At 44.0% G+C, this 26,986-nt stretch overlaps 2 protein-coding genes and 1 long non-coding RNA gene across 8 annotated transcripts in view; 1 reads left to right on the top strand and 2 right to left on the bottom strand.

Annotated features, from left to right (window-relative positions):
- NFKB1 (nuclear factor kappa B subunit 1) overlaps nt 1-2,243 on the top strand; it is a 133,635-nt gene extending 131,392 nt beyond the window's left edge. For all 6 annotated transcript variants that reach the window (XM_082605705.1, XM_082605706.1, XM_082605707.1 and 3 more), the window contains one exon: nt 1,273-2,243. In XM_082605705.1, coding sequence (XP_082461831.1) covers nt 1,273-1,430 — 158 coding nt within the window. In that variant the 3' untranslated portion in view covers nt 1,431-2,243. The remainder of the gene's footprint in view (nt 1-1,272) is intronic.
- Nucleotides 2,244-7,389: 5,146 nt separating this feature from the next.
- On the bottom strand, nt 7,390-8,044 carry LOC309793190. Its single transcript, XR_014291889.1, has 3 exons — nt 7,944-8,044; nt 7,585-7,731; nt 7,390-7,492 (listed from the first exon to the last, which is right to left on the bottom strand). It is a non-coding gene; the product is annotated as an uncharacterized lncRNA (long non-coding RNA).
- Nucleotides 8,045-21,878: 13,834 nt separating this feature from the next.
- Nucleotides 21,879-26,986, bottom strand: part of MANBA (mannosidase beta) — a 136,139-nt gene continuing 131,031 nt past the window's right edge. The window contains exons 16-17 of the mRNA XM_082611637.1: nt 26,360-26,617; nt 21,879-23,177 (exon numbers count right to left, since the gene is read on the bottom strand). Coding sequence (XP_082467763.1) covers nt 22,953-23,177; nt 26,360-26,617 — 483 coding nt within the window. The 3' untranslated portion in view covers nt 21,879-22,952. The remainder of the gene's footprint in view (nt 23,178-26,359; nt 26,618-26,986) is intronic.

Genomic DNA, 26,986 nt, shown 5'->3' with positions numbered 1-26,986 from the left:
CTACCGAGCACATCTGGCGCGCCCACCCAGCAGTGTTGCGGGCGTTGCAGATGGGGCAGTGAGCCGCAAAGACCGATTCCCTGCTTTATCTGCTCTCCTTCAAACATCGCTTTCACGGGCCCTTCCTCCTGCCCCCCGCCCTGCCGCGTGTTCCTTCTGCGCCACCCCCACCCCACCCCCAGATCACTAGTCCGATCCAGGCTCAGGGTCTTTGAGCTTTCTCGTCCCCTTCCCTGCAAAGGCCCTTACCTGGCGGGCTCCTTCTTGCCGTTCAGTTTCAGCACCGGTGTCACCTTGCTGGGGTGGGAGGGCCCTTCCTAGGGGAGTGAGGACAGGTGTTGTGCACGGTTTAGAAAGGACTAGCGTATCCACCAGAAAACCACCCACATCTGTCATATGACCTGACGCTCCGTCTACACAAAGAAGTAGGTAAATACTTACCTTTTAAAAAGCCTTAAGCCCTCAATTTGTAGTTATTTTTAAAATACCTCACAGTTCCTAGCACATAACAGAAACCCATAAAGGTTGATGGGTTGAAGACATCAATAACAATAGCCATGCCACCGCCATTAAGGTCTTCACGTTTTAACGTTGGAGTTTAATATACAAGAAGATAGCTTTTTGATCCGTGTATGGTAGACTTCTGTTTCCTTGGTCACTCTCTCCCTATAGGAGGTAATTCACATTGCTCAGATCCCTAAAGACACTTCTCAAAGGAGAATCTGACCTAATTGCCCAGTAGAGGCTCATTTTCATCAAAATCACCTTACTTTTTTGGCTACCAAGATATTTTTGAGGCAGTGCAGAGTGTCTAACAGCATGCGAGGCCCAGAGAGAGATCTCAGTTGTATTTCCTACTTCTGTCACCAATTTCTTTTGCCTACATTCGGCAATTTCCCCAGCTATAAAACAGGTGATACCGTGGGTGGAAAAAATACACCTAATTTCTAAGAAAAAAAAAAAAAAAGGTACACTTTGAGTCTAGAGAATTCAGAAAGGATTCTGATAAACATGAGGCTAGATTATAAGAAAGAGGTGAAAACACTCGGCTAACTTTGACGTTTTCACACTTTTCTATAAAGCTCAGTGTTTTCTGTCCCCACCCCACCCCCGTGAACAGTAGCAACACCTGGGGCGGCGTAGGGTGGGCCCGTGGTGACCCACGAGCCTTCCAGATGCACACGGGAGCCCAGCGGGGATGGCAGGGGCATAAGAGTGAGGGCCTGGCCGCGTTCCCGTGCGCCCCTGTGAGTCCGTGCTTTCTCCCCCCAGACGAGTTCCAGGACGACAGCGTCTGTGATAGCGGCGTAGAGACGTCCTTCCGCAAACTCAGCTTCACAGAGTCTCTGACCAGCGGCAGCTCGTCGCTAACTCTTAACAAAGTGCCCCACGATTACGGGCAGGAAGGACCTCTAGAAGGCAAAATTTAGCCTGCTGGCAGCTTCCAACACCGAGTAAACCAAAGCTCTGAAATTCCATCGCATGGTCCAGAGGAAGGAAGTGCATCTGAAGGTGCTCCGAGGAATACCGGCCTGATTGGATCGCTCTGGGGTGTAATTCAAGGCCTTAAACGTGGATTTCTTCTTTGGTTCTGAAATGAATTTTAGTTCAGCTGACTTACCGATAGTATCTACGATCACAGCCCGCGGCTGGGCTGACGCCCCTTTGGGAGTGCGGTAGCTTGTTGAGCTTTACCAGCTGCTTTCTGTTATCATTGCTGCTGTCCCTCTGCTGCTTTCCCACTGTCATTAAAAGTTGTCATAGTCCCTACTGGGTGTTCCTTCTGGCTGTCCATAGCACAGTTGTGCATTCAGATTAAGGATTATGAAAAGGGATATTTTAAGGTGAGAGTTATTTGGTGTGTGATTTAAAAAAAAAAAAAAAAGGCTCATTAGGACTTTCCTGGCTGTCCTGTGGTTAGGACTTGGTGCTTCCACTGCAGGAGGCCCGGGTTCGATCCCTGGTTGGGGAACTATAAGATCCCGCAAGCTGAGTGGCTGGAAAAAAAAAAAAAAATCACTGCTTTTCCTAATGTGGTCCTCTCTGTGATTTGAAAAAAGAATATGTACATTTCAGTATTTAAACATGGTTACAATCAGTCCGGAAAATGGTATTTCCCCCCTTTGGCTGCATTTTGCTATTGTAAATATGTTTTTTAGATCAAATACTTTAAAGGAAAAAACGTTGGATTTATAAATGCTATTTTTTATTTTACTTTTATAATAAAAGGAAAAGTAAATTGATGAGCTCATCTTGTTTGATCTCTACAAATATTTTTCTAAGATTATTCCTTCTAATCATGGGATCATTCCATAGCCTGGTTCTCACATTCACAGTTCCCTCTAGAATCAGTTTTTTGATCCAGAAATCAGCAAAAAAAACATTATCAAAAAAAAAAAATTCAACCTGAGATGAAAGCTTTGGGTTTGTCAAGTCCTTGCCAGGCTCATTTCATTTAGGCTGTGTCACTTCATCTTCCTCCATCATCTCATGCAAAACTGTTTCCTCTTCAACCCTCGGTGTGTTCCCAATGCCTCTGCGATGCATAAAGTGTTGAAAAGCCTTCCAGCACGAAGCTTTGCTGACCTCTTCACTCAAGAGGTTGAAAATAAGGGAGAGGAGAAATGAAAAGTGTTTGAATGAGGTGCCGTGGTGGACACTGTGATGTGCAACCCAGATCCTTCTTCCACAAAGGACTTGTCAGCCCAGCTGCTGGGGGCACACTAAACCAATCCTTCATTGTCATTTCAACAGTCTTCACCAGGTATAGATTCCATCTCAAGAAACCACTTTCTTTGCTCATCCATAGGAAGTAACTCTTCATCCCTTTAAGATTTATTATGCAATTGCAGCAATTCAATCATATCTTCAGGCTCCACCTCTAATTCTACTTATTATTTCCACCACATCTGCAGTTCATTCCTCCACTGAAATCTTGGCCCCCTCAAAGTCATCCATGAGGGCTGGAATCAACTTCTTCCAGACTCCTGTAGGAATGTGGATATTTTGACCTCTTCCCATGAATCATGAATATTCTTCATGGCATCTAGAATGGTGAATCCTGTCCAAAAGGTCTTCAATTGAATTTGCCCAGATCCAGCAGAGGAATTTCTACCTATAGCCTTACAAGGTGTATTTCTTAAATGATAAGACTCAAAAGTCGAAATTACTCCTTGATCCATGACTGCAGAATGGATGTGTTAGGAGGCATGAAAACGTCATTAATCTTGTTGTACGTCTCCATCAGAGCTCTCGGGTGACCAGGTGCATTGTCAATGAACAGTCATATCTTGAAAGAAATCTCTTTTTCCGAGCAGTAGGTCTCAACAGTGGGCTTAAAATATTCAGCAAACCATGTTGTAAACAGCTGTGCTGTCATCTAGCCTTTGTTGTTCCGTTTATGGAGCACAGGCAGAGTAGGTTTAGTGTAAGTCTTAAGGGCTCTAGGGTTTTTAGAATTGTTAAGTGAGCACTGGTTTCAATTTAAAGCCACCAGGTACGTTAGCCCCTAACAACAGAATCAGCCTGTCCTTTGAAGCCAGGCACTGACTTCTCTCTAGCTATGAAAGTCCTAGACGGCATCTTCTTCCAATAGAAGGCTGTTTCGTCTACATTGAAAACTTGGTGTGTAGTGTAGCCACCTCGTTTAGTGATCTTTGATCTTCTGGATAACTTGCTGCGGCGTCTACATCAGCACTTGCTGCTTCACCTCGCTCTCTGACGTTATGGAGATGCCTTCCTTCCTTCAGCCTCTTGAGCCAGCCTCTGCCAGCTTCAGACATTTCTTCTGCAGCTTCCTCACCTTTCTCAATCTTTACAGAATGGAAAAGACTTAGGGCCTTGCTCTGGAATAGGCTTTGGCTTAAGGGAATGTTGTAGCTGGTTTGATCTATCAGCAATAAGGCTCTTTTGCTTTCTTTTCTTTGGTGTGTTCACTGAAGGAGCACTTTTCATTCCCTTCAAGAATGGAAGGGAGAGCTTCCCTGGTGGCGCAGTGGTTGAGAGTCCGCCTGCCGATGCAGTGGACACGGGTTCGTGCCCCGGTCTGGGAGGATCCCACATGCCACGGAGCGGCTGGGCCCGTGAGCCATGGCCGCTGAGCCTGCGCGTCCGGAGCCTGTGCTCCGCAACGGGGAGAGGCCACAACAGTGAGAGGCCCGCGTACCGCAAAAAAAAAAGAAGGGAATTGGCTTGGCTAACTGGTGTGAGAGGCCTAGTTTTCAGCCTTTCTTGGCTTTTGATATACCTTCATGAGTTTGATCATTTCTAGCTTTTGATTTAAAGGGAGAGACGTGCAACTTTTTCCTTTCACTTGAACACTTAGGGGACCTTGTAGGGTTATTAACTGGCCTGATTTCAACATTGTTGTGTCTCAGGGAATAGAGAGGCCCGAGGAGAAGGAGAGAGACAGGGAACGGCCATTCAGTGGAGCGGTCAGAACACACACATCATTTATCAGTTAGGTTCACCGTCTTGTATGGGCGTGGTTTGTGACACCTCAAAACAATTGCAATGGTAACATCAAAGATCACAGATCACTATAACAAATACAATAATAATGAAAAATTCGAAATATTTCAAGAATTACCCAATTGTGACACAGAGACAGGAAGTGAGCAAATACTGTTGTAAAAATGACACTGGTTAACACAGGGTTACCACAAACCTTCAATTGATAAAAAAAAAACCAAAAAACCCTGCAATATCTGCAAAGCACAATAAAGAAAAGCGCAATCAAATGAGGTATGCCCGTATTCCAGTTTTTGAAACTTGTATTTTTAAAGTCAAAACAGTAGCTCTGAGTCTCCATAATTCTCCAACAGCAAACCCATGCCTCCATTCCTCCCCCAGTTTCATTTCTCTGTGAGAAACAGTTATTTTCCAGGCGGCCACGACGAGGCCTCCAGTCTTACAGTATCGCGCTGACACTCCTCCTCCTGAGGGGAGGGGCCTACGTTCCTTCCCTGTACATCCAGCCGGGTGTGCGACAAGCGGAGAAGTGATGCTAAGGGATTTCCAAGGTTAGGTAAGAAAATGCAGTACTTCAGTCCCCCTGGGTCGAGCCTCTCCCTCCTGGAACCCAGTCACCAGGCCTGCTCTGAGGGAGCCAGTGGCCACGTGGAGAAGCCACGTGTAGGTGTTCAACCAACAGCCTTCACCAAGGTCATAGCCAACGCCGGCGTCAACCAGCAGACGTGTGAGGGAGTGAAGCTGTGAGAGGATTCCAGCCAGAGTCACACCTGACTAGCCTTCACGCTGCCTCAGCTGACACGCGGAGGCCTGCCCCAGTGGCAGATTCAGGAGTAAATGAAACAATGGCTGATGTTTTCAGCCTTAGGTGTGGGGTGGCTTGTTACCGTCTCCAGGTCTCTAGCCCAACAATTCCCACACCAGGAGGTCACTTTAAAGAGAAGCTGATAGCAGCAGGAACAACGAAGCAACTCATGCCCAGACTAAAAATAACATTCCCCTACTTTAATAAGAAGCCCTGCTTCTGTTCCAGAAACTTCCTCTCTCTCCTCCCAGATTGCAGCGCTGGCCTGAGCCTCTGCATGGTGCTCAGACAAAAAGGCTACCAACACTGTCTGTGCCTCTGAGGAAGGAGTGTTTTTCATTTTGGACCAGCTGATGGGGAAAAATACCAGAAGGAATGCAGGAGACAGGTGGAAAGCTACAATGGGCCTGAAATAAACCTTCCCAGAAAGCTGTCTCTCAGCAGGAAGCCACTTAAAAATAGCTTCCTGGACTTCCCAGGTGGTGCAGTGGTTAAGAATCCGCCCGCCAATGCAGGGGACACGGGTTCGAGCCCTGGCCCGGGAACATCCCACATGCCACGGAGCAACTAAGCACGTGCGCCACGACTACTGAGCCTGCACTCTAGAGCCCGTGAGCCACAACTACTGAGCCCACACGTCACAACTACTGAAGCCCGCGTGCCACAACTACTGAAGCCCGCGTGCCACAACTACTGAAGCCTGCGCACCTAGAGCCCGTGCTCCGCAACAAGAGAAGCCACCACAGTGAAAGCCCACGCATCTCAACGAAGAGTAGCCCCCGCTCGCCACAACCAGAGAAAGCCCACACGCAGCAACAAAGACCCAACGCAGCCCAAAATAAGAATAAATAAACAAGTTAAATAAAAATAGCTCCCTTAGAACCTTCGTCATCTTTTGAGCTTTCTATACCCTGCAAGCATAACCTAGACTTTTTCAGGATTGGCAGTCTTTCTTTTTTGGCTGTAGGAAGCCAGCCTGCTGCTCATTTACCCACTGGAGTCCCCTGCAGTCGTTGGATGTGGTGAGGATCTTCCCGGCACCACCTCGCAGGGCAGGCCCACAAACCCACAGACCGGACCCTCTGCATCTCAGCAGGAGAAAAGAGGGGCAGGAGCCAGGCAGATCTGAGCATCTGTTATTTGCCAGCCCCTTTGTTTTAATGAATTCTAGTGATAATTCTCATGACATCCCCATGGGGTAGATATTTAACCCCAATTTTACAATGAGGAAACAGATAATCTGAATATTAACTAACTCACCCCATATTCAAATCCAGGTGTGTCTGATTCCACAGGTTATTCTTTCGCCATACCTGAAGTCCTGTATTTAAGAGAGAAAGAAAAAAATCCATACAGATCTATATAAGGATGATGCAGTCATAAGGTACCCCAGGCAAAATGCAAAGTGAGCCCAGAGTCTCACTAAAAAGATATGTTGCTTAAATGTCCACATGACTTGATTTTCCCTGTAATAACAGGCTAAGATGCTTAACTATGAATTATTCATAGACTGGAGGTCTCTAGTTGCGTCTCTTTCTCCTCCTTATTTTGTGTTTTGGGGGGAATTTTCTTTCTGACTGTGCTTCCGCAGGTAATGGACTTAGGGAGGCACAGCAGTCAAGAGAAGATGAAACTAAAATTCTTTTATTTTCTTAAGGATCACAGAACTCAGGGCTAGACAATATCTTAAAGACCATCTAAATAAATCATCCAAATTGCGAACTTTTTCTAAACACCTACGACATGAAAACATCTCCTCCCTATAATCCTCAGTATAGCTGCTGCTTTGTTTCACCACCAATCCCCCAGACGACAAGTTCCTGTCCATGGGTTTTCTAGGTTCGTCACTGGGGTTTGGAGTTGAGGGAGGTGCTGAGGAGGCGCGTGAAATTCAATGGATAGCATTCTCCGTTATTATAGATTCCACTGTGTCTATAATAGCCTGCTTCCATTACCCTGGACAAGTGACTAGGTCCACAAATTGTTAGAGTTTCTTAGAATAAGAGGGAGGAGGGGGCTGAGACAGCATTTTCTCACCTCCAACCATTAGCTTTTCCATGGTGATCTCTCTCTCCAAAATGATTATTTCATTAAGATGCCACAACAACCCTCAGGGAACGAAGATATGCGTTCAGTCTAGATTTCTTGAGCATCTGTCACCTGCCAGGCACTACAGTGAGTGGTCACTCATTATCCCATATTACTTGTTCAAAAACTCTATGAAGGAAGAACTTTGTTGCAATTTTACAGATGAGGAGACTGAGGCGCACATAAAGCATTGAACCACAGGATCTCCTGTCTCCACTCACGTGTTTTAATAAACCACACTTGCAGTAGGGGACAGGGGTGAGTAGGGCGTCTCTCTTCCACATAGTCATGAAGGGATCCCCGCTGACAGTGACTCTCCCTCCAGCCCTTGGCTCCTAAGGTCTTGCTGGGGGTGATGGTCCAGTCAGCTGGAAGGGAGAGCGCGGAGAAGTACGTGTGGGAGTTTAGAATGGGCCCCTTCCCCCCTCACACTGCACTGGAAACAAAACTTCAGTCCCATGGCCACACCAAGAGCTGGGAGGCTACCTACGTGGGTGATCTACTTTTGTTCCCGGTATTAGGAGGGGGGTTGCTTTTGGCAAACAGGTCCTAGTTTCTGGCACAAATCAAAATTCCTTACCTAAAGGATGGAGATTGAACCTGAAGTTCCTTTGAGTTCCAACTTGCGTGCAAACATCCACTCACTCTGAAAGTCACCTGCAATCATGGTAAATGGCCATCACCAAGGGCAAAATCATTTCCCTGGATTAAGAAGGAAAGATGCATTGTAAGGACAATGTCACAGGTTCTCTTAAGGAAATCCTCAGAGATGACCAAGGGTATTAGATCAGGTAGGATGAGGGGAGGGACAGTTACCGCAGCAAAGTCTTGTTATCCCTGCTCTGACTCAGGAGGACTCCCGCTCTCCAGCCTCCATGGTCTGTAGTCCCTTAGATGCCGTGCAAGAGCCCTTGGGCATGTTGATGCTAAAGCTGAAGGTCTTCAAGTGGCCGTGGTGCTTGGGATCCCACCCAAAGGAGAGGAACAAGCAAGTTCATCTTTCTCGCAGTCTGCAGAGAACTGGCAGAAGACTTGCAGAAGAATCTGAATTCTAGCAATCCCATCTCCCAGGTTTCCTTCTTGGGACTCAGGAAGCAGAGTTGGTGCTGAAGATGGTGAGATGAAACCTCGAATACGATGGCATCAGCTCAGGGAGGGTGACGAGTTGATGCCAGATACCAGATAACCATGTTGCTAGGTCTATTCTCTGGCCAGAGAGAGATTTTTTCTTTCCAAACCTGTTTTACAGTTTTCCTTCCCTTTCCTAAGGCAAGAATGCACAACTGAAGTTATTTTTGCTTCAAAAATTTTTAATGAGAAACTTCACGCCACGAATTTTTTTCTTTTGCAGGACAACCAGTTTGTCACTTTGTTCAAATGTAAATGTTCTCTTTTGCTTTTGAAATAAACTTCCTTTCGTAATTTTGAAAAAAAATAAAAACAAAACTTGTAAACATGAATGCTGTCTTTTACAAGATATTTTCAAATATTTATTCTCATAACAATCTGAGAGGTAAAAAGCAGGCAGGGGGAGTAATTCCTGCCATTTTCCACAGAAAGAAAAAGATGCTGATGTGCCTGGAGGTCCCCAGTCTAGTAAAGGGGCTGGACTCAGCCATCAGGGCTCACACTGCGCTCCTGGGTCTCACTCCACAGCCCATCACGGACTGCACGGCTGCTCTGAAAGGCAAGGTGGCACAGACGTGCCCAAGAGGGGGTAGGAGAAGCTGCCCAAGTGCTGGCACTGAAGGCTGGCAAACCAGCGGGAAACTGGCATCCCATCAACAACGGACTCGGCAGCTTCAGTACGTGAGGCACTTACTATTCTCTGCAAATGAACCCCAGAGGCGCCACAAGAGTCATGCTGGTTTTCTCTCCCTACCCATCCTCCTTCAGCCTCACTCTCCTTCCTTGGCGTTGGAGCCCTCGAGCTTCATCTCAACACCCTGCCTGGTTCTGCCCACTGCCTTGTGTCCCTTCCAGCCCACCAAAATTCAAGCCAGGGCATCCAAAATGCTCCCCAAGGGGCGCCGTGTTAATGCAGAATCCTGTCTCATAGCTGAAGCACAGTTTGCCCCGGAGAGGCCAAAGGATCAGCCATCACATCCCTGTGAAGACCCACCGCAGCTCCACAGCCAGGTACCACCACCGGAGCAGCGCTGCCCAAAAGAAACATGCCCGCCTCCTTCCTAAGTACCACCCCCTGCACCCCTTCCACCACTGCCTGAGCCCCAGCACCAGGGGTGACTTGACCTCTCCCACAGACAGGGACATACACGCTCAGGAAGTATTTATGTGCTCATGGACGACTGGGCAAGGCAGCCTGATGCCAAAGCAGCCCTTAGCCGTCTTCTCCTTCCCAGTGTTGAACTGGGAAGGTCAGAGTCACCATTTGGCCCCGACTGCTTTCCTACCTCACCAAAAGCACGTCTTGAACGACGATCAACATAGGCACACAGCAAATGCACCAGGGACCGTGCGTTTTAGTTCTGAAAGGCAAAGAGACTCCAGGTATAAAGCTTCAAGGATGTGTGGCCAGCGACTCACCCACAGGGCCACCCCCTTAGACAGAAGAGGCCATGCTGGACCAGGAAGGACCCTCCCTCGGTCCCTCCGTCACCAGAAGTTTGGGCCTTTCTACAAACCACGCCGTAACTCACGGCTTCAGTAACTCACGGCTTCAGTCCTTCTCGCTCTCCGTTACCGGGACTTTTAAGAGCTCATCTGACTTCTCCCCCACCAATCAGCTATTCCGGAGGCTTTGTGCCGAGTTTTCATAGCTCCATAGCAGTTAAATTAGGATTAAACATCATTCAGGTGCCCTTTTGCCCAGGTAGCAACAATGAAGGGAAATGAAATCAACTGAAAGGCCGCGAGCAGAAAGAGTCTCCCTGCAGGTCTGACCCTTGAGATCCTCGGCCTTGTGGGTGCCCGGCCTCTGAGCCCCGGAGCTTAAACAGACCTGCTGCCTCCTTCCTCCCTCTCTCCCTCCTCCCCGCTTCCTCCCTCTCTCCCTCCTCCCCGCTTCCTCCCTCTCTCCATCCCTCTTTCTTTCTCTCCTTCTCTCTCCCCGTCTCTTTCTTTCAAGAAAGACTCCAGAATTTCAGGACACTGGCATCCAGCTCTCTGAAGCCTGGACAGGGGACAGGGGGGCGGTCCCCACAAGCGCTTCCTTAGACTCTCCTCCCTGCTTGACTCTGGGGGAGCTTCTGGGAAACCAGTGCCCTGGCCCAGCGTCCCCTCCAGCCACCACCAGCCTCATTTCCTGTGCACAAGAGGCCTCTGCTGGAAGAAGCAGAACTTTGCACCATCATCGAACAGCTGGCATGCCTCTTGCTACTCAAATTTTTGCGTCAGTAAAATTGGAAGGAGGCTTACCAAAAGAAAGAAATTTAGAAATTCTTCGGCTTACTGCCTGAAAATTTCTCCTCCAACTCAGGTCACAGAAGCCTGACGATTATTTTCCCTTAGTAGAGAAAACTTAAATCATTCTGTTTCTTTTGGCAAGGAAAATGTAAGACCCCTACGCCTGATCATCCCAGCCACAGCCAACTGTATTCTTTGAGGAATAATCATCATAAGCCAGCATTTACAACTCACTTACCCATCCTAGGCATTGTACCTCCTTTATTTTACATAATCCTCACAGTTCTATGAGATGGTAATTCCTATTAACCTCATCTTAAAGATAAGGAAACTGAGGCTTAGAAGTTAAGTAATTTGTCCAAGTTCAGTACATGTTAAGAGCCAAACTTGCATACTGGGGGTTTAATATCAGAGCAAGAGCCCATACTGCCCTCTCCAAGGCCCGGCTATGTCTCACCTCCAAGCCCTGCCTTTATCCACAAGAATACTTTTGATTATAAATTCAGAACACCTGACTATGAGTGGATTAAACAAATAGAGGCTTTCTTTTAAAAATATCATTGCAAGAAGATCCGAGACAGATCTAGATTTTACATGGAATCTTGCCTTTTAAAAATGTTAATAATATAACCTTTAACAACACCGCTTGGGCCTACAAAATCATCTGCTGGCCAAATATGACTTGTGTATGACCTGAACCACACTTTCTGCAATCGTACTTTCAAAATGACCAAGCAGGGGACTTCCCTGGTGGCGCAGTGGTTAAGAATCCGCCTGCCAATGCAGGGGACGCACGTTCAATCCCTGGTCCGGGAAGATCCCACATGTCATGGAGCAACTAAGCCCGTGCGCCACAACTACTGAGCCTGTGCTCTAGAGTCTGCAAGCCACAACTACTGAGCCCACAAGCCACAACTACTGAAGCCCACGCACCTGGAGCCCGTGCTCCTCAACAAGAGAAGTCACTGCAATGAGAAGCCCGCGCACCACAACAAAGAGTAGCCCCCGCTCGCCACAACTAGAGAAAGCCCACGTGCAGCAATGAAGACCCAATGCAGCCAAAAATAAAATAAATTAAATACATTAAAAAAAAATGGCCAGGCAGAGTGATGAGCTGACAGCTCTGAGACAGAATCAAGGTCCTTACGTCTCCCCTTCCAGGTGCCACTGCTGCACCCTCACTCCTGTGGGCTCCCCTGGATGATGCTGTTTCCAACCCTCATCCAATGCTCTGAGCAACTGCCAGTTCTGCCCACCTCCCTAGGCTTTCTTTGATGACTTAACACAGAGGTAATGATAATGATAATAACATTTATTGAATACGTATTGTACGCTATCAATATCTATGCATCAACCCATTTAGTCCTCACAGTTAACATATGAGGTATGATTATTATTATCCCACGTGTACAGAAAGACCCAGTAACTTATATGCAATGTCAAACAGCCTACTAATGGAAGATCTGGAACTCAAACATATGTATGTGTGATTTCAAAGCCCATACCTTTAACTGTTGTAGGATGCTTTTGGTTATAAACTCAGAATACCTGACTACAACTGGATTAAACAAATAGGCCTTATTTTTTATAAGACCAGAGTGAGATGATTACAAGGCTAGTTCAGTAGTTCAACATCTCTGACATCCCTCTATGTCAACACTGTTTTCTCAAGGTCACAAAAAGGATGCAGCAGCTCCAAGTATCAGGCCTCACACAACAGCCTCTTAACTTTGGCAACAGCATAGGGTTCCTCCTCAAGTCTCTCTCTTACCAGGCAGGAAAACCTTCCCTCAAAACCCCACATTAAGTATCACCTCATGTTTCATTTGCCAGAATTGAGTCACATGCCTAACCCTAGACCAATCACTGGCAAAGGAGAATAGGATTAGTATAACCAACTATGATTCAATCCCTGGGGCTGGACGCACAGCCACTTCTATTAGCAGAGAACAGGAGGAAATAGCTGTAGGATGGCCTGCCAATAATGTCTGTTCCAACTACAGGGAACATGTGAATTGTCTCCCAGGATCCAGTAAACTTTACAAAAGCTGTAATAAGTAACATTACAGAATAAGAACAAAGGGTTGTTCCCACATACATTATGAGACAGGAATGAGCACCGGTTCTCAACCAGAAATTTCCATGATCCCAACATCCCATTTCCCCAGATTTCTAGGCCATTCTGGTGTTGCTGTGTCATCCTTTGTACTCGCTCACTGCATACATAGCACAACGCGGCACAAGCTGGTGCTCAGTAAATCCCGTGCAAAGGCTGAGACCTGACCTAAGGAGTTCAGCGGCATCACTGTTGCATACTTTCTTTTCATGGCAGGATTCAGTAACCTCTGTCTAAAGAAAATGAGAGACAGTTATAAAACATGACACAGTGATGGGATGCCCTTATTTCTGAAAAGCCTGTTCATGGTTTGGCCCCTATTCGAGGGCTCAAAGATGTCATGGCAGGTTAGTCCCCTTCAGCTTATGGATCACAAGCTCAGAGCCCAGCCTAGCTGACCAGCTAGTCTTGTGCTTTTCCTTCCTCGTGTATTAATTACAGTGACAGCCTTTTAAGACTCCTTTCTCAACTGACATTTCTTTTCATTTATTTTTTTTTAATCATAAACTTTCAAAAAAACTTTCCTAAAGTGTTGAACAAGATGACCTTATCCTACGTTGCTCCCCCAGAGAATATTCTTCTATCTCAAATCTGTGTCACTTTAGGAATGCTTGGGAAATATATCTATCTCTCCTGTACTCCAGTTCACTTTCATTCCAATAGCGAACAAAATCTTCCTGTTTATTTTCCAAAGTCAAGTAAGAGGAAAAATGAGAAGAGTTTTAGTGAATGTGATTGAGAATGTTACCATTTTTGCTGTTTTCTTGATTCTAAACTGGGAAGATGTAATCCTGTGAACTGACCTCTTTCCATTTCACTCTCTGGAATGTGCTTTGCAGCCACACAGCAGAAGGACAGGATCCTGGTCTTCTCATTCTATTAATGTTTGCATAACCACTAACAGAAAAGCCTTCTCAGAAATCCAAAGCCAAGAGTGAGTACATCCAATTCTATGCCAGCAAACGTGGCAAAATAAATCTACTAAAATGGTAGAAATTATTAACCTCAGTGCCACATACAAACTGTGAAAGAACGTCTGGATGTAACTATTCTCTTACAGAATAATGTATAGACAACACATTTCTCTCCTTTCATAAATTGTTGTCAGCATATATTTATGTCCATTCATTAATTTATTCTTCCTTTATAAATTCATTAGGGTCTGACATCTCCCCCCTAAACACACACTTTAAAAAAAGTTCTTAGGGCTTCCCTGGTGGCACAGTGGTTGAGAGTCCACCTGCCGATGCAGGGGACACAGGTTCATGCCCTGGTCTGGGAGGATCCCACATGCCGCGGAGCGGCTGGGCCCGTGAGCCATGGCCACTGGGCCTGCGCATCCGGAGCCTGTGCTCTGCAACAGGAGACGCCACAACAGTGAGAGGCCCATGATCCACACACACAAAAAAAAAGACACACAGTGGCAGACTGGATAAAAAAAACAAAAACCTACAATATACTGCCTACAAGAAACTCACTTCAGGGTAAAAGACACACACGGATTGAAAGTGAAAGGATGGAAAAAGATATTTCATGCAGATGGAAACAAGAAAGCAGGGTCACAATAGACTTTAAAACAATGGCCATAAAGAAAGACAAAGAAGGGCATTATATAATGATATAGGGATCAACACAAGAAGAGGATAGTACACTCATTAACATATATGCACCCAATATAGAAACACCTAAATACAGAAAGCAAATACTAACAGACATAAAGGAAGAAATTGACAGTAATATAATAATACTAGAAGACTTTAGCACCCCCACTGACATCAATGGACAGATCATCCAGACAGAAAATCAATAAGGCAACAGAGGTCCTAAATGACACAACAGACCAGTTGGGCTTAATTGATATCTACAGGATACTACATCCAAAAAAAACCCAAACAAACCCAGAACACATATTCTTTTTAAGCCCATATGGAACAGTCACTAGGACAGACCACATACTAGGTCACAAAACATGCCACAACAAGTTTAGAGGACAGAAATTACTTCAAGCATCTTTTCTGCCCACAAGAGTATGAAACTAGAAATCAACCGCAGAAAGAAAAATGGGAAAAGAATGAACACACGAAACCTAAACAACATGCTACTAGTAACCAATGGGTCAATGATGAACTGAAAGAAGAGATCAGAAACACCTAAAGACAAATAAAAATGAAAACACAGGGCTTCCCTGGTGGCACAGTGGTTAAGAATCCGCTTGCCAAGGCAGGGGACACAGGTTCAAGCCTTGGTCCGGGAAGATTCCACATGCTGCAGAGCAACTAAGCCCGTGCGCCACAACTACTGAGCCTGAGCTCTAGAGCCCTCAAGCCACAACTACTGAGCCCACACGCCACAACTACTGAAGCCCATACACCTAGAGCCTGTGCTCCGCAACAAGAGAAGCCACTGCAATAAGTAACCCACACACTGCAATGAAAAGTAGCCCCCACTCGCTGCAACTAGAGAAATCCTGCATGCAGCAACGAAGACTCAAGACAGCCAAAAGTGAAAATAAATTAAAATAAATAAATTTATCAAAAAAATGAAAACACAACCATATAAAATCTATGAGATGCAGCAAAAGCAATGCTAAGAGGGAAGTTCATAGCAATATAGGCCTTCATCAAGAAACATGAAGGGCTTCCCTGGTGGCGCAGTGGTTGAGAGTCCGCCTGCCGATGCAGGGGACACGGTTTCGTGCCCCGGTCCGGGAAGATCCCACATGCCGCGGAGTGGCTGGGCCCGTGAGCCATGGCTGCTGAGCCTGCGCGTCTGGAGCCTGTGCTCTGCAATGGGAGAGGCCACAACAGTGAGAGGCCCGGCGTACCGAAAAAAAAAAAAAAAAAAGAAACATGAAAAATCTCAAATAAACAGCCTAACCTACCAGCTAACAGAATTAGAAAAAGAATAAACAAAACCCAAAGTCAGCAGAAGGAAGAAAATAATAAAGATCAGAGAGGAAATAAATAAAATAGAGATTAAAAACCATAGGAAAGATCAATAAAACCAAGAGCTGTTTTTTTGAAAAGATAAACTAAATCAACAAACCTCTATCTAGGCTCACCAAGAAGAAAAGAGAGAGGACCCAAATAAAATAAGAAATGAAAGAGGAGAAATAACTGATACCACAGAAATACAAAAAAATCATAAGAGAATATTATGAACAGTTATATGCCAACAAATTGAACAACCTAGAAGAAATGGACAAGGTTCCAGAAACATACAGCCTGCCAAAACTGAGTCAAAAAGAAACAGATAATTTGAACAGACTGATCACTAGAAGTGAAATAGACTCTGTAATTTAAAAAAACAAAAACCAACAAACAAAACCCAAAAAACAAACAAAAACCAAAAAACAAACAAACAAAAATCTCCCTCCAAACAAAAGTCTGGGACCAGACAGCTTCACTGGGATATTCTACCAAACATACAAAGAAAAACTTATACCTATCCTGCTCAAACTGTTCCAGAGATTTGAAGAGGAGGGAACACTCCCAAATCCATTCTATGAAGCTACCATTGCCATGATACCAAAACCAAAGACATTACAAAAAAGAAAATTACAGCCAATATCTTTGATGAATACAGATGCAAAAATCCTCCACAAAATATTAGGAACCTGAATCCAACAATACATACAAAGGATCATATACCACTATCAAGTTGGATTCATTCCAGGGTCGCAAGGATGGTTCAACATATGCAAATCAACGTGATATACCACATTAACAAAAGAAAAGACAAAAATCATATGATCGGGCTTCCCTGGTGGCGCAGTGGTTGGGAGTCTGCCTGCCGATGCAGGGGACACGGGTTCCTGCCCCGGTCCGGGAAGACCCCACATGCCATGGAGCGGCTGGGCCCGTAAGCCATGGCCGCTGAGCCTGCGCATCCAGAGCCTGTGCTCCGTGACAGGAGAGGCCACAACAGTGAGAGGCCTGCTTATCGAAAAAAAAAAAAAATCATATGATCATCTCAATAGACATAGAAAAAGCATTTGACAAAATTCAACATCCATTCATGATAAAAATTCTCATCAAAGTGGATATACGGGGAACAAATCTCAACATAATAAAAGCCATTTATAATAACCCCAGAGCCAACATAATACTTAACAGTGAAAAGCTGAAAGCCTTCCCATTAATTTCAGGAACAAGACAAGGATGCCCACTCTCACCACTACTATTCAAAAAAATATCGGAAGTCCTAGCCACAGCAATCAGACAAGAAATAAAAGGCTTCCAAATTGGAAGGGAAGAGGTAATAAAACTGTCACTATTTGTAGATGACATGATACTCTATATAGAGAACCTTAAAGTCTCCACACAAAAACTATTAGAACTAATAAATGAATTCATCAAGGTAGCAGGATTTAAGATTAATATACAGAAATCTGTTGCATGTCTTTACACTAATAATGTAATATTAAAAACAGAAAGCAAAAAGAAATGCCATTTAATATTGTGTCAAAAAAATACCTAGGAATAAATTTAATCAAGGAAGTGAAAGATCTATACACTGAAAACTATAAAACATTGATAAAGAAAACTGATGGTGATCTAAAGAAATGGAAAGATAACCCATGCTCTTGGATTGGAAGAATGTAATACTGTTAAAATGGCATCATACTACCCAAAGCAATCTAAAATCTAATGCAATCACTATCAAAATACCCATGACATTTTTCACAGAACTAGAACAAATAATCCTAAAATTTATATGGAACCACAAGAGACCCTGAATTGCCAAAGCAATCCTGAAGAAAAAAATAAAGCTGGAGACATAACCCTTCCAGACTTCAGACTGTACCACAAAGCTACAGAAATCACAGTAATCAAAGCAGCATGTATTTGGCACAAAAACAGACAAACAGCTCAATGGAACAGAATATAGAGCCCAGAAATAAACCCACGCACCTATGGCCAGCTAATCTACGTCAAAGGGAGCAATAATAGTCAATGGAGAAAAGACAACCTCTTCAAAAAGTGGTGTTGGAGAGCTGGACAGCTACATGTAAATCCATTAAACTAGAACACTCCCTCACACCATATACAAAAATAAACTCACAATGGTTTAAAGACCTAAATATAAGACAGGACACCATAAAACTCCTAGAAGAGAACACAGACAAAATATTCTCTGACGTAAACCACAATAATCTTTTCTTAGCTCAATCTCCCAAGGCAAAAGAAATAAAAGCAAAAATAAACAAATTGAACCTAGTCAAACTTAAAAGCTCTTGCACAGTAAAGGAAACCATCAACAAAACGAAAAAACAACCCACGTACTGGGAGAAAATATTTGCAAACAATATGACCAATAAGAAGTTAATATACAAAGTATATAAACAGTCCATGCAACTTAATATCAAAAAACAAACAACCTAATCAAAAAACAGGCAGAAGACCTAAACAGACATTTTTCCAAAAAACACATACAGATGGCCAAAGTCACATGAAAGGATGCTCCACATCACTAATTATTAGAGAAATGCAAATCAAAACTACAGTGAGGTATCACCTCACACCAGTCAAAATGGCTATCACTAAAAAGTCTATAAATAACAAATGCTGGAGAGGGTGTGGAGAAAAGGGAACCCTCCCACACTGCTGGTGGGAATGTAAGTCGGTGCAGCCACTATGGAGGTTCCTTAAAAAACTAAAAATAGAGTTACCATATGATTCAACAATTCCACTCCTGGGCATATGTCTGGAGAAAACTCTAATTCGAAAAGACACATGCACCCCAATGTTCACAGCAGCACTCTTTACAATAGTCGAGACATGGAAGCCACCTAAATGTTCACTGACAGATGAATGGATAAAGAAGATGTAGTATGTATATGTATATGTGTGTATGTGTATATGTGTGTGGGGGGAATATTACTCGGCCATAAAAAAGAATGAAATAATGCCATTTTCAGCAACATGGATGGGCCTAGAGATTATCATACTAAGTCAAGTAAGTCAGACAGAGAAAGACAAATGCCTTATGATATCACTTATATGTGGGATCCAAAATATGATACAAATGAACTTATTTACAAAACAGAAACAGACTCACAGATGTAGAAAACAAACTTATAGTTACCAAAGGGGAAAGAAGGTGGGAGAGGGATAAATTAGGAGCTTGGGACTAGCAGATACAAACTACTATATATAAAATAGATAAACAACAAGGTCCTACTGTATACCAGCTGGTATACTGAATCACATTGCTGTATACCACACACTAACATAACATTAAAAATCAACTAAAATTCAATTAAAAATTTTTAATTAAAAAAATAAAAAGTAAAAAAAAATTGAGGTGGATCTCTTGTCTACAGTACTAAAAAAAAAGATGTGTTATATACATATATACAATGGAATATTACTCAGCCTTAAAAAATGAAATATTGGGACTTCCCTGGTGGTCCAGTGGTTAAGAATCTGTCTTGCAATGCAGGGGACGCTGGTTCAATCCCTGCTTGGGAAACTAAGATCCCACATGCCGCAGGGCAACTAAACCCATGTGCCACAACTACAGAGTCCACATGCTCTGGAGCCCACGCACCACAACTAGAGAGAAGCCTGCACACCGCAACAAAGAGGCCACATGCCTCAACGAAGGATCCCGCATGCTGCAACTAAGACCTGATGCAGCCAAAAAATAAATAAATAAATAATTTAAAAAATGAAATATTGCCATTTACAGCAACATGGATGAACCTAGAGAATATCACACTTAGTGAAGCAAGTCAGAGAAAGACAAATGTTATATGCTATTACTTACATGTGGAATCTAAAAAAATAATGCAAATGAGTCTATATACAAAACAGGAGGGACTTCCCTGGTGGTCCAGTGGTTAAGATTTTGCCTTCCAATGCACGGGGTGAGGGTTCGATCCTTGGTTGGGGAGCTAAGATCCCACATGCCTTGCGGCCAAAAAAAACCAAAACATAAAAAAACAGAAGTAATATTGTAACAACTTCAATAAAGACTTTAAAAATGGTCCACATCAAAAAATATTTTAAAAAACAAAACAAAAAACAGGAACAGGAACAGACTCACAGACAGAGAAAACAAATTTATGGTTACCAAAGAGGAGGAGAGAGGAGGGCAAAGTAGGAGTATGGGATTAACAGATACACACTACTATATGTAAAACAGATAAACAATAAGGATTTACTGTATAGCACAAGGAATTATATTCAATATACTGTAATAACCTATAGTGGTAAATAATCTGAAAATACATATATATAAGTGAATCACCTTGTGGTACACCTGAAACTAATGCAATATTGTATTAGCTATACTTCAATTTTAAAACAAGAAAGAAAAAAGGCATCTGCCTTTATTTGCTTCATTTTTACCCTTGCTTCACGTACTGAGTGATAATGATGTTAAAAAAGTATGACTGGGACTTCCCTGGTGGCGCAGTGGTTGGGGGTCCGCCTGCCAATGCAGGGGACACGGGTTCATGCCCTGGTCCAGGAAGATCCCACATGCCGCGGAGCGGCTGGGCCCGTGAGCCATGGCCGCTGAGCCTGCGCGTCCGGAGCCTGTGCTCCACAATGGGAGAGGCCACAACAGTGAGAGGCCCACGTACGGCCAAAAAAAAAAAAAAAAAAAAAGTATGAATAGCATTTATTTTGTTCCAGACCCTATTTGTTTAATCTTTACCACTACCTTTGAAGGTTAGAGATTACTATCTCCATTTTACAGGTGAGAAAACTAAAATCTAGAAGATCAAGTGGTTGCGCAAGGTCACACAGCCAATAAGCCTAAGAACTTGGATTCTGACTCAAGTCAGTGTGGCCGGAAGCCCTGCACTCTCTAGACAAGAGGGTCACACCCCAGAATGGTGCCTCCATTTACAGAGCCTTCACTAAGTGTCAGTACTGGGCCGAGCCCTTGAACCACATTTTTAATTTATTCTTCAAAGCACACTTACAGGGACTTCCCTGGTGGTGCAGTGGTTAAGAATCCGCCTGCCAGTGCAGGGGACATGGGTTCAATCCCTGGTCCAGGAAGATCCCACATGCCGCGGAGCAACAAAACCTGTGTGCTACTGAGCCTGTGCTCTAGAGCTTGCGAACCACAACTACTGAGCCCACGTGCCACAACTACTGAAGCCCAAGCGCCTAGAGCCTGTGCTCCGCAACAAGAGAGGCCACCGCGAGAAGCTCACGCACCACAATGAAGAGTAGTCCCTGCTCGCCACAACTAGAGAAAGCCCGCATGCAGCAATGAAGAGCAAACACAGCCAAAAATAAATAAATAAATAAATAAATAATTTTTAAAACCCAAACTTACAAGGTGAGTGTAATTATTCCCACTGTACCACAAGAAAACCGAACGTAGAAGTTAAATAACTTGATTAAGGTTACAGAGCTAGTAAGGGCAGAATTGCAATGTATTGGGTCGTTACAGAAAGATATTAGGGAAAAACCCAAACAAAGTTTTTGGGTTTGGCCAACCCAGTAAATTCTGGCCCATCAACTTCAAAGGCCACCTCACAGGGCACCTAGCACAGAAAAATGCTCTAGTGAATGGAAAGGTGTGTCCTCCCTGTCCCCCAGCAACAGTGACAAGAAAGTGATATAATATTTATCAGGTAAGAATCTTCTGGGTTACATCCCTAAGTCACAGCCTTTCATAAGGCTGTTATATATATTTTGAAATAACACATAAAATGAGGGAACTCATAGATACTGAAGGAGAGGCCTGGGTTGGCTGCATTTATTTTCTTTTTAGTCTCTGAACCACGGCCAAAAGTTTCTCAGCTTTAAAACCAAAACTATTATCTATTTAGTCTTGATTCTAAAGCCAAACTCTCACCGCCAGTCCACTCTATAACCAATTACCTGATTCTTCTTAGAGAAGACCCCTCAAATATCCTGGATTAGATTCTTCAAACTCTTCAAGTTTATCAAATAGACTAAAAACTTGACCAGAGCTAAATGGAAATTAAGGCTCAGCATGGTACCGGGCAAAACTGAGTGTTCATAGAATGAGGAAATAAGCCACAAGTGAAACACCAAGTTGTCGATGCAATTTATATAACTTTAAAATTTTAACATAATTTCAAACTTACAGAAAAGTCACAAAAGCAGAACAAAAAATTCCTATACACCTTTACCCAAATTGGCTACTTATTAACATTTTGCCCCCTTTGCTTCATTACCAATGTAATTTTATAAACATGATAATGCAGAATAAAATGATTTCATAGCAATTATAATTCATCAAAATTTTTTAAGATAGTTCAAACTCAAGTTAAAGGGAATACCACTTTGCTGCCAGGATCACCAAGTACAAATCTAACCACAACCTTGAATTGGAAAGCTCACTGGATTCAACCAAATCTGAAACCCATACATAACAATGGGTGACCTATGTCAGGACACCCGAAAGTTTCCAAAGGGACCATGGTGATGTCCATTTCGATGTGAGCTTTTTTTCCAAAGGAGAATCACTCTAATGGCCTTTGAAAAAATAAATTATTATTGTTAAAACAATATTTTTTAAAAAACATTGCAAATGAAAACAGGACTCCTACCCAAAAAGTAACTGAATGACAACAATCAACTCCCCAAACTTTCCGGCAATAGCAACCAATATGGCTACCACCCAGAAATCTCTTTCTCTTGTGACATTTGAATCTCCATTTCCTCTGGAAATAACAACAAAGCAGTTTCAATCCGATTATCTGGTATTTCTCAAAGCTAACCACGAGAGCCTACGTGACCTCACGACCTTCCACATTTGATTCCACAGATACCGCAATAATTACGTACCTGTGATTCCCTTAAAGGGCTGCATGTGGACAGACCTCCTTTTGGGGCTTGGAGAAGCAGTTGGGTTATAACTGGTTCATGTGGTGCAAAGGCTGTGGGGGAAATGGGCTAAAACCACAGTCCTGGTGCAGACTGGACGGCACCGAGGCACAGCTTTGTTGGAGGAGGACATCACCTGAGTACACAGCCTTCCCTGGGAGAATGCACTGTACAAACTCTTCACCAAGTGGTTATGCAGACACCTGACAGCAAGCAGACGCGTTTCCTGGCTTCTTCAACTTGTTTCTGGTTGCCTTCAGCTCCTGCAAATACAACCTGGATTCCCTCAGTAAATATCGGCCAGCGAAGTCACATGAAAAGATAGCTCCAATTCACTCTCATTGGTGGGTTTCCAAGGGTAAAAGAATACAGTCCGTGTCTTCTCAGTCATGAGAAAACCATTGTCACTGAATCTCCCTGGGATGCTTCCTACATCCAACCAAACAAAGGGAGCAACAGCTGAGGTTTTCAGATGAAAAACAAATGTGTCCCCTTGCTGAGAGATGGTGGCCTGAAAGAAAAGGATAAATGAAGTGAAGGAGGAAGGCAGAGCTCTTTATTCTATATACAGCGCCTATCAGAACGTCGATGCGGCTAACAAGCAGTGCATATCCTACAACTTTGGTTCTGCAGCTGCTAAAGTCATACATTCCATGCACTGTGTCAGATGCTAAAAAATACCTGGAAATGTATTGAAGGCTGTGGAAAATTACCAAATTGTAATCTCAAACCAGGCGGGGGGGGGGGTGGAATATGTAGTCTCCAATTATTAAGAAGAATATTTCACATGAATCTCAAGGCTTTGTAGCTTTTACAGCTTTATATCTTTTTCTCAGGGTCTCATTAAGAGAGGCACATTTCTGCACCAGGGCTGGGTGGTTTAAATGACTTTCTCAGAATCTGTGTGGAGCTGGCTGCAGAGCACAGCCATGATGCTCACCTTCTAGTCTTCTGAGGAGATCCTGCAATCTAGGCAGCAGCCGGCTGGGCATCTCCAAAAGCTCTACCAATAGAGCTCTCTCTCTTTTATTGCATCGTCAGTAAAGTCATATTATTAGTACTTTTTTTAAATTCAGCTCAAATTAATTTGCTTTTCATATTACTCTTGACAGATTTACTCATGTTCATTCTTAGGTATCTATCACATTGTACTCATTCGGAACCATCTAAGTGAAATTATTTATTTTCCTATTCATTTGGATATAAGTCCATCCAACTTTGAAATATTTGAAAAAATCTTCATAATGTGAATTCTCAGCTTTGTAATCCGACCCTTAACTTTCTTGCTTTAATTTTTTTTCCTTCTTTTTTTAAATTCATTTTTATTGGAGTACAGTTGCGTTACATTAGCACTTTTAACACGTGTGAATCCCACACGATATCAGCAAAGGAGAGCACAGTTTAAGTCTTGTCATTCATTAGCCTCTTAGCACAGGCAGAGAGTGCGGCAGAGCTGCTTCCTGGGCGCTTGTGAGCCTCTCTCACTGTGAGTACACAGTTGAGTGGGACCTGGTATTCCAGCCGTGCATCTGTCATGAAACATGACTCTTCAACATGCATACATGCCACGCCATAGGTCTGACATTATAGGTTATGGGTGACATAAAGAAGTTCCAAGGGCAATTTTTACTATATATAACTTAGCCTGAGACAGCATGCCGGGTTCTGAGTTATTAACAAGAAGAAGAAGCAAAAAAGAAACAAAATGTATTAGGTAGCTCTCAGAGGGTCAGAGATGCAGGCTTGAAGTTAGATGTCAAATTCCCAAATCATGCCACCCACCTATTCTGAGGAAGACCCTAAAGCAGCTGCAGGCACACAGTTTACATGGCTGCCCCTGGCTGCCACCGAGCCTGCAGGGAAGCCTCAGCTACTCTGTCCCAAGGCCAAGGCCAGAAGGGACACTGGCACCTGCTCACTCTCGTTGCTGCCTTCTTCTGACTGGAAACCTCGTCTCTGCATACCTGACTGCAGAGCCCAGAGCTCAAGCTTGTACTCTGGCTTCAGGGATACAGGGAGGAAAACCCAGTCCCCAGCGTCCCCCTGAGGATACTACATCCAAGGGCCTGGCCTACGTTAAGCCTACAATAACGTTAACCATCGTTACTATTATTGCCGTTATCGTTGTTCTATCCCTTCAGGATAGGCAAAGTCTCGTTGAAATCCAGCGGAGGTAGGACACAGGCAAAAGTCCCACCTCTCCCGCAGCCCAGTTATCTCAAAGTAATGGAGGCCCAGATGAGGAAAGAAAGAGTTTGAAATCCTGTCTAGAGACTGCAAATTTGTCTACTACATAGTTTTGTGCTTTTTTTCTGGAAAGAAGCTATGTAAATGTATGTCATTTCCTTCATATTTGCCCTATATCAGTTGTTACAGATAGATTTCATTATGGGAATACTTCATCGTTAATTGGGAAGGAAGCTATGCTTTCATTTCAAGGACTGAGTTTTGATATGATTTCCAAAGCAAACGTAAAAAATCCTCTCACTTAAGTCTTCTCAATGAAATCTAAAACAAACTTAAAATTGATTAAAAATAGAGAATGAAAATATTCTTCTAGGAAGTTTCAATTACTACATGGAGAGGGGGAAAGGGAAGGAAAGGTTTTCAATCAACTAGACAGATTCCAAATTTTCTAACTACACAAATTTTTTTTTTTTTTTTTTTTTTTGCGGTACGTGGGCCTCTCACTGTTGTGGCCTCTCCCGTCGCGGAGCACAGGCTCCGGACGTGCAGGCTCAGCGGCCATGGCTCACGGGCCCAGCCGCTCCACGGCATGTGGGATCCTCCCGGACCGGGGCACGAACCCGTGTCCCCTGCATCAGCAGACGGACTCTCAACCACTGCGCCACCAGGGAAGCCCTAGCTACACAATTTTTGTAACAACACATCCTATCCCAATCGTCCCTTTTTTTCCCTTGGCAGTGATAAAGAGATCTGGTGATTGAGCAACATGGAAGCAATAAATCAGAGAGTAGAGTGACAGTTTTTTAAATGAATAGACTCTCCTTAAAAATGCAAAATTAGGGCTTCCCTGGTGGTGCAGTGGTTGAGAGTCCGCCTGCTGATGCAGGGGACACGGGTTCATGCCCCGGTCCGGGAAGATCCCACGTGCCACGGAGCGGCTGGGCCCGTGGGCCATGGCCGCTGAGCCTGCGCGTCTGGAGCCTGCGCGTCCGGAGCCTGTGCTCCACAACGGGAGAGGCCGCAACAGTGAGAGGCCCACTTATTACAAAAATAAAAACAAACAAACAAAAAATGCAAAATTAAGAGTGCTTCTACCGGGCTCCATTGTTTCCTGGCTACGGACTTTAAACTCATTACTCGGTCCCTCCAAGCACATTTGCTCACTTGTATATGCAGATGATAATACTTCACGGTTGATGCAGTAAAGCCCCCAGGACAGACAGAGCCTGGAACCTAGAGGAGGAGCAGTCAGTAGGGATGACTCCTGCTGCCTTGCCCTCCACTGCACCAGCCTGACTAGGGAGATGTGATGGGACAGCAGGAGTGGCAGGAACCTTAAGCTCTGACAAATGCTGAATTAGAAATAAACATTATTTGCTCTTTGCTTCCAGTGGGAAGGGGCCCATCTTCCCCGGGTCCCAGGTAAGCTCAGTACCAAGCAGAAATTTTGCAAAAAAGCAGGACAGTTCCACAAAGCCACGGTGACCCCAGACCCCTGGTGCTTACAGTGATATTTGCCTTGTGGAGCCCCTTGGCCTCCTTTGGTGAGGACAGGAAGTGATAGTTGGTTGGGCTCAAGAGCTCCCTGTCAGTTGACAGGTAAAAGGAAACCACACAGCTTTGTCGTGTACAATTTGTACATCCTCTTAATAATTCAGCTACTGGCTTCTCATAGAGAAGAGCAGATTCCCTTGCTTTCATCACAAAAGGCTTAGTCGTCTCGGAGCACACGGGCTCCAGGGAACTCCATGTGTGGACTCTCACCTGGGGAGAAACAAGACAGAAAAAAACCAAACATTCTTAGTTACTATTTTTTTTAGAGAATAATAGTAGTAATAATAGATGAAAGTCAGAATAGCAGAACCGGTTAAGAGACTGGGAAACTTGGGTTTAACCTCAGCCCCACCAAGTACTTGTCATGTAACCAAGAAGTTAACTTCTCAAAGTATCCATTTCTTCAAACGTAAAATGAGAATAATAACAGCACTAACTCCACAGGCTGTTGTGAGAATTAAGCAAGTTATGGAAGGCACAGGACCTGGCACATTATAGTTAATTCATAGACTTGACCTGTTCTCAATGTCCTCCTAACTGTAGCCATCCAAGACTTCTTTGAGTTTCTATCCTTTCTTT

Source organism: Mesoplodon mirus (genome assembly GCF_964341445.2).
Source record: "Mesoplodon mirus genome assembly, chromosome: 2".
NCBI classification, from domain to species: domain Eukaryota; kingdom Metazoa; phylum Chordata; class Mammalia; order Artiodactyla; family Ziphiidae; genus Mesoplodon; species Mesoplodon mirus.
Note: the sequence above shows the minus strand (reverse complement) of the source record. Positions and strands in the feature narration are given on the sequence as shown.